At 37.4% G+C, this 8,641-nt stretch overlaps 1 protein-coding gene across 7 annotated transcripts in view; it reads right to left on the bottom strand.

Moving 5' to 3' along the window:
* Positions 1-8,641, bottom strand: part of LOC106461589 (mitogen-activated protein kinase kinase kinase 9-like) — a 100,423-nt gene that overhangs the window by 56,786 nt on the left and 34,996 nt on the right. For 6 of the 7 annotated variants that reach the window (XM_022388597.1, XM_013921430.2, XM_022388598.1 and 3 more), the window contains one exon: positions 6,952-7,768. In XM_022388597.1, the coding sequence (XP_022244305.1) occupies positions 6,952-7,639 (688 nt within the window). In that variant the 5' untranslated portion in view covers positions 7,640-7,768. The remainder of the gene's footprint in view (positions 1-6,951; positions 7,769-8,641) is intronic. The other variant, XM_013921431.2, reaches the window with a different exon arrangement.

The following is an 8,641-nucleotide window of genomic DNA, read 5'->3' as shown; positions in this document are numbered from 1 at the left end:
TAATTAATATAGTATTCGATGACGAGGAACCCACTTTGAGACTAATAATGGCTGGAGACGGCTGGAATGGGTAATGAAGAAAAACTTTAATATAACAGCAAATGTACAACGTTTTGACAAGGTTTTGTCATTTTACCTGATGATGACAAAACCTTGTTGAAACGTTGTACATTTGCGGTTATATTAAAGTTTTTCTTCATTACCCATTCAAGCCGTCTCCAGCCATAATTAATATAGTATGCTCTGTCTGAACTACTATGGAAAGTGGTACTATAATCCTTATATGACATAATTGCACAGGGGAAGACTTTGTTAATGCTTATGAAAGCATAGAAAAGGTTCTGGATTGGCTGACAAAAGAAAACCTTAAGCTGAATCTTAAGAAATGTGAATTATTCCATCAAAAGGTGAGTTTCCTGGGACATATGTCAGAAGAAGTGTGTCTATAGACCCATCAAAATCTGACTCCGTAGAAAATTAACCACCATTTGAGTGAGTTAAGATTTTTTGGGCTGTAATATTACTCTCATTATTGTGTAAAATCATTCTCTGACATAGCCCATCCTCTATATAAGTAACTCAACTTTTGTTGAACTGCTGATTGTGAATACTCAACTCTTGAAGATACACTTATTTTAGTAACAGATGCTCATAATTTTGTAGTGGGAACAAGTTTTTTCACAAGTGCAACTTGGAAAAGAAGTTGTGATAAAGTATAAAGGCACACCAGTGGGAGACCACATCCATTCTGTCCCAGGGTATACTCTTCGCCCATAATGAAGAAATGTCACCAAGTCAGGTGAAAAAAGAAACAGGTCCAGAAACAGTGTATGAAAACTGTGCTTTATGGTGTAATGTGGCTAGGGCTCATCAGGCCATACATGACAGGTCAACTCCACTTCAAAACCAGTCAGCATTGAGTATGTGCCATCCATTCCACAGTAGAGAGTCTCAACCATTTTCACCTACATACCAGAAAGCAAAAGGGAAAAGTAACTTCTGTTCTACCATCCTAGTCATTACACATTCAACATCAGGCCACCCAGGAACTCAACATCTAGGCAATGGAAGGATGAGGGAAGCAAACATGGTGGTTCAATTTCAGTCCAAAACCAGGTGGTATCAAGAATTTCTCATTTGATCTGCAGTAAGAAGCGAGTCCCGACCAATCATATGAGTGAGGACTTATGTTGGCTGGTCCAGATCAATTCAACACCAGACAACCCAGGAACTGAAATCAAGACAGTGGTAAAATGGGGCAAAGCAAGCCAGAGGAGTGAACTGTATGTGGTGGATCATTGCCAGTCTAAAACCAGGTGATGTCAAGAATTTTTTACCATTCCCCCAAAGGAGAAGTGTTCACACCAGCCCCACCAACAGTATACCACTGCACTACTTTCTACTGAGTGAAATTGGTCAAATAAGGACTCCTATACTTCCCAAGATAAAGGGACTAAATGTGCATTGGGGAGCCCAGAGGAAGGCAACACATTAAAATTGTGCAATGGTATTCACAAAACCATATTACTAAAAGCAGACCAACCCAAGTTTATTCAACTTGGACCAGGGGGATGGGTAGCAATACCAACACTGCTTTACTTATAATAATCTATAAGTAGGCAGGCACTGTATGCCCCTCAGTGAGATCCTGAGAGGTAAGATAAGGCCACAGCAAAGGCAAGACAGATAGAAAAAAAAACTTATCCAGTCAGATCTGGTAAGGGGTATGAAGAATGGTGATGGGAGGCAATTGATATCCTGGTGGAGAAGAGACAGCAAGATGGAACATACTGTGTGACAAAAGTATGTAGGGTAGTCCACATGCGAACCTGCATGATCTCCAGTGGATGACGAAAATGAGCAGCCACACGAATCCTTGTCCAAAGAAGCATATGCTAGATGTACGAGATGTCTCAGCTCTCCAGTGAGTGTAACGAGAGAGATATCTCAGGAAGAGGAAGACTTCTAAGGTTTGAAGAAACAGGAGTGGGAAACATGAAAAGGAGCTGATGGGGAAAGACTGGAACAAGAATAAAGATGAGGGATAGAAGGGAGATAGGGTTGAAAGTGCTGTCTTCCTTCCATGACACAGAAGTTTTGGGAAGAAAGGCATGGTCTGGATAAAGGAGAATATATGAGTGCTTGAAACAAACATGGGAAGCATATATATCCAGCCACTGACAGACCACAAGCAAAGAGAACCAAGAAATAGGTTTCAAGCAAAAGGTGGTATAAGGAACAAGAGGCTAAAGGTTCAAAAGAAAGGGGGTAAGGGTATGGAGAACGACATTCAGGTCCCAATGAGGAAAGATAGCAGGACAAGGGAGGCAAAAAGAATGAAAAGACACACCAAAAACGTGGAAATTGGAAAGTATTTGACAGTGCAACCCTGTAGCCAGCAATAGTTGACAGAGTTAAGCCTTGGTCAAACAGCCAAGTGAAAAATTCAGACAGGTGAGGAACAGAAGTAGCCGCGATGTAGAAGCCAAGGATGGAAAATGTACCACTTCCACTGCTATAGAAGGAGGGAGGAAAAACAAATGGAATGAGAAAGCAGAAAGGTTACACATGAAGAGAGCATCTCACAAGAGACCAGACAAAACCCACGCGTGAAGAAGGAGTGTAGATACTGTTGGATGGGAGAGTAAGGAATATGGTTGAAGTAGGAGAGATCAGGATAGAGAAAGGGTAGAACTGTAGAAGGTTCAAGAGAGAAAACCATGGCTGAGCTAGCAAATATGGAGCAATCAGGAAGACTCAACACAGGGTGGTCTGAATAAGGAAAAGTACATGTGAGAAAGGAAGAATAGGAGAGTAGGCATAAAGAAAAAGGTTTGACCAGTCCTGGCTGAATGTATCCATAACCAAAGCAGCCAGATGTAAAACCAGTGGTTAGAACAGGGGAAATTTAGTATTGAGGTGAATGGCAAAAGCATCCAAAAGAGAAGTGTCCACATGATAGTATAGCCACTTGAATACCAAGAGATTGACAGACCACTTTGTTCGTAGAATTGTGTTGGGTCATGAGAGACAATTGGCAACAAAATTCAGGGTGAACAGGATATGGAAAGCAATAAGATGAAAGTGTAGAAAGTGAATCCAGAAAAGGAGGTTTTGTGTGTGAAAAAGAGAGAAAGAGACAGGGTGCCCACTTGATGACTGATACAAGAAACAAAAGTAGAGTTGTCAGTATGGACCATTATGAGAAGCCTATTGACAATGAAAATAAAATGATCCAAAGCTCGATGTACCACCACCAATTCCAAGAGACTGAAATAAAGGGTGAATTCAACCTCAGACCACTGACCTGAAATCTCTAGATATGACTTCTCCAATTTTACTAGCCAATCCTGATATGCTGACTCCTGAAAGAGAAGGGTATGGTCATATAAAACTTGTTGGGACAGAGCCAAAAGCTATAAATGTAATGAGCAAAAGGTCGAACCACAGAAAACACATGGAGCCGAGGCAAGGCCAACTGGGAGAGCGTGGAATTGAGACACTTGACGAACAAACTAAAGATAATGCCTGGATGCAAGGGGAAACAGGATTGTGAAGGTAAGCATCCAAGATGTTGATCTTGGTCATCCATAGACCTGGAGTAAAAGACCACCTGTGGGAAAGAAAGGACTCCATGGTAAAACAATGTGGGTTTATGAAGCAATTCAGGCTCAAAAGATCAATCACCAGATACCAATCCCCTATTTTCTTGGGGAAAACAGACATGAATAAAAACCCAGAGAAGAAAGACAAATCTGTTCTATAGTGTCTTTTTACAAGATTCAAAACTGCTTCCAACAGATGCTGGCAATAAACTGGATCATGAGAAGGAAGGAAAGAAATGGGAATGGAAGTCAAAAATTGAAGATTGAAGATCCAGTCCCCTTTACAACACCTGAAACACCCAAAAATCTGGTGCAAGTGAATACCACAAGTGAGCAAACTGGGCCCACTGTGCTTTTACAGGACCTGAACCTAAGGGATAGTCATCGTCAATTTTGGCAGCGCTGAAGACAATGGTGGAGTAGCATGAATGTACTGAGGCAGAAACATAAGAAGGAGGGGAAGCAGGATACAGTTACAGGAGAAGATTGCAAAAGAGAAGAAACCAAAGAAGAAATGGTGGATCGTGGGCACACAGCCTCTACACAAGTCCAAGGAATTAGGGAATCCCCAAAAACAGACTGGTGAAGGAATGGATCCAGTCTAAGGTCACACAGACAAGAAGCAGGCAGACATAGCTCAGACATCAGGGCATCCCAGCCCAAGAAGTCGTGATTACAAAGCAACACCATGTATGGTGAAACAAAGCTGAAGAAGATAAATGCACTAATCTAGAAGAGATAAGAGAACAAGTATTTGCCAACAATCCCCCAGGGAATGGTGGATAACTTTATAAAGCAGGTGGATAGACAAAAGATAACATAGTAGAGTAGTAAGGGTGAGACAAAGATGAAAGAATAGGGCAGGGGAAAGGTGAAAAGAAGAAACAGGATCAGGTCCCCATGCCCGAATAAGAGATTCCAAATTATGAAAGTCAAGAAAAGGGATCTCAAGCCCGACGGTAGGATAAGGCATGTGTGTCTGCCAAACAAGAAGGACATGGTGTACTGGCTCCAGCATGAAAGTGAGAAGGAACCTGATCTGAAAGAACCTGAATACCTGGACAAAAAATAATCAGAAGCACGTCCAGAATGGAACAAGGACGGGGAAGAATCATAAGACTCAAGAGAAAGTGATAGAAGGTAAACCTGAGAGACCATATCCAAGAAGGATCAGGTAGATCAATGGCAGTTGATTGAGAAGCAACAGCAAAAACAACTGGAGAAAACAGGCTGTCAAAATCGTTATCCTCTTGAACATGATCCCCAGGGAAAGGAATATCTGTCCCTGGGTCAGAAGACAGACCAGACCACATGTATGACTCCAATTCCCTATGCACTATGGCCAACACCTCTTAGACAGAAAGTGATGAACCTGAAGCCACACTAGTAATTTGTCTAGCAGGACTAAGAACTGATGGATCCTCACCACTTGTGAGTTCATAATATGGAAAGGAATGGGAAAAAATAATCAAAAGCCTTCTACAACTTAAGTAAAGAAAACACAAAAAATAGTTGTTAAAAAGCAAAGTATTAATCACTGGCACAAGCAAAAAATTTACGTGTGTGCACATGAAAGTGCCAAATTGAGAAGTGATGATTGTACAATAAGTATAGTATGAGTCAGCTGAACTAGATGGATGATCACACTCCTATTTATAGAGTTGTCACATGATCATTTGCATGCTACAGTGCAGCAATATCATAAGTGTCCAAAGATGTTATTTGAACACATGCTTATAAAATCCTATTCCTCTTTTCAGCACACTTATTCATTAACCAATAAAAATTCAGGTTCCAATACTACCTATCACACTTGTTTAGCTTTGGTTTTAGTTTTGCAAACCTTCTAAGTCTAGTCTTCTTTATAAAGCATAACAATATTTCCCCAACATTTGTAAAATATTTTACCTTTCTAAATATTACGAATAAACCTGTTTTTAAGTATTAATGTTTTCAATTGAGACCCAAAACTCAAGCACTTTGAACAGTTGAGTATTCTTCTTCATAAAAGTTCGAGTTTTGGGCCTTGTTTGAAAACATTACAACTTTTGTAGGTGATCCTGTGTGCTAAGTTCATAACCTGTTTTCAGGTTGTCAAGTTTATAATGTTGTACAAGTTGCTTTTAGACAATTAGAATAACACACATTCAATAGGCATAACTCTGTATTGGCCTACAAAATACAGTGATATTTCAGCTACCATACAATACATGTGTGTGTGTGTGTGTACATATATATATATATATATTACTATTTACTCATAAGTGTTTAAATAATACTTTTCTTAAAACACTGAACAATAACTAAAAAATATGCTGAAAAACAAGATTTCGAGTACTTACAATGTTACAAAATGTTGAGCTCATGCATTGCACGTGCTAAGTCTTGCTGTAAGCCTCATTTATTCCTCCGAGTAGAGGGTGAAATATATTAATTTTTGTGAGCTTCAAATATTAATTTTAGAAAACCAAAATATTATGTTACTGTATTAGTACACACAAAAAACACATATAATTTATCTGGGTCTCTAAATAAACTATACGTAGGTCACAAAAAATCTCATTCCTATTCAGAACGACGATTTAGTTATTACAGGTCAACAGCTTTGGCAAAATTATTACTTTCTCCTTCAAGCTATTTACAAATGACTGTCAGATTTACATAGAGGAGAAACTGCTCTTTCTGTTGGTTATAAAGATACAAAGAATTTAGTTGAAAGACAAAATTAGATTACTCAACATCAAAGTTTGCTGTCTTACTTCTTTATATGATGTTTCAAAACACTAACTAGCCTAAAACATTTAGTTAAGACTGCAAATAAATATTCAATCTACATGAATTTTTCTATTCTCTGCTACTCGCTAAACATGCCATCTACATGTAAAGCATTGACAAAATTTCAACAGAAGTACAAGAATCACAAGTTTTATTCGTGAAAGTGTAGGGTATTTCAAAACCATATTACTTTAAACATATAAATTAGTTTGTCACAAATTAGTACTGCTTTCATTCATTTCTCCTTCTCTCTTTCAACACTATGAGATTGGTTGTTTGAATAAGATGCATGTTGATACTTCCAGTACAAGTAGCTTCATTTTAGGATATGCTGATTGAAAATTAAGAAAGGTATACTAAAAACCTTCTGTAACAGTTCTGACACCCTTGCACCTTTTCCAAACTTTCCTGAATAAAACTTAAGATTCTCAACGTGCCTCTAATGAAATATAATTTCCCTAAGACTTGTTTCTAAAGTATAATCACTTTAAATATGACATTTTCTTTATTATCACCCTAGAAGTTATGTCAAATGGCCTTCTATAGTTACAATGAAATGTTTTCCACTTACCATTATTAGACTTAAGGTCTCGATGAATCAATGATATGGGAGCTTCATGATGTAGGTAGTTCATACCTTTGGCTATCTGCAATGCCCAGTTGACAATTACTCGGGGTGGAAGTTTTTGAGCAACAAGAACACGATTTAGTGATCCACCACAAGCATATTCCATAACAAGACAAGGGTTTGAATTTGTCAGACAGACACCTTTTAAAGTAACAATGTTAGAATGGTTTAAAAGCCAATATATTTTTGCTTCTTTCCGTACATTTTCTTTTGTAACACTAAAATCTTCATCAGGATTCAAATGAGCAACTTTTACAGCAACTTCCTGTTTCCTCCAAATCCCACGATAAACTTTCCCGAATCCACCAGATCCTATCTCTTCTTCTAAAGACAAACTGGAAAAGTCTATTTCAAAAGGTCTTTCATGGTTTCCTTGTGGTTGAACATTCTGAATATTGCTTGGCTTTGTAACAAACTCACAAGGAAAAATTCCAACCCTTTTCTCTATTTTGCCTGTCCACCAACCTTCATCACCTGATATTTTAGAATCTTTTGACAACACCACAACAGTCTCACCCTGGTGGAGAGATAATTCATCATCTGCTATAGCTTTATAATCATATATAGCAGTCCAAATCTCTCCATCACCTCCTCGTTCACTGTTATTTCTATTTTGCAAGTAACATGTCATGATTCCTTTAAAAGAGGCCTTGATTTCAAAAGTCTAAAATAAAATAAAACACAGGGTTGACTGAAGACCTACATCTGGTTATTTTAAGCAGTTATGCAAGAGTAAAATACTCCAAGAAATGGAATTCACCTAGAAAAAAAATTATTTGAACTGAGCTATCTTTGATAGTTGCACAAAAGTTAACATATACCAAAATATATACATTAGAATTCAGGAGACATAATATACACACACACATTATGAATATCTTGAATCCCACCAAAACCAATTTGAAATTACTGTCTGAATATACCTCAAAAAAAGTTCCATTTCTCTCTATATACTAAATCAACCTTTTACTGTACTTGCATTAACTTTTTTTTTTATACTAAACAGTATGCAATACTTTGTCCCATCTGATTAATACAATTCTAAAATTGTTACATAGTTTAAGCAGTAATTAAGATAGGGTAAACAATGTGCACATTCCAACATATTATCAAAACTATAAAAATTACAGAACATACTGCAAGCAGATGAAAAAACATTTACAGAATGGCAAATGGATATGAAAACATGTCAACAGAATTTATATTTTTACAAACAAAATAATCATTATTTACAATATTAACACAGAGCATCTATTCTTGTTTAATATTAAAATTTGCATATATCAGAGAATGATAGAAAAATTTAGGCCATGCAACTGTGATATTTGAGAGTATAACTATGAAATGGTGCACAAAAATTCATACTACACTCAGCCCAGTGCATCACACTTTCATATTTTTGGACTGTGAACCATGGTTAATGATTTTCAGTTTCATTGGTTGAACGGAGTAAAGTCACCATAACTCTTGAATGCTGTATGTATTGCAATCTGATTGCACAATAAAAAAACGTCCCATGTTTTTCACCATAGTATATCTATTAAAAACAGTCATTTTAAACAAAGAACCCAACATAAACAAACGAAAAATCAAGGAATCCATCTTAATTGAACAAAACAACCCTTCTCTAAAC

The sequence above is a fragment of the Limulus polyphemus genome, unplaced genomic scaffold, assembly GCF_000517525.1.
Source record: "Limulus polyphemus unplaced genomic scaffold, Limulus_polyphemus-2.1.2 Scaffold993, whole genome shotgun sequence".
Taxonomy (NCBI): Eukaryota; Metazoa; Arthropoda; class Merostomata; order Xiphosura; family Limulidae; genus Limulus; species Limulus polyphemus.
The sequence above is the reverse complement of the archived record's forward strand: the minus strand, read 5'-3'. Positions and strand labels throughout refer to the sequence as shown.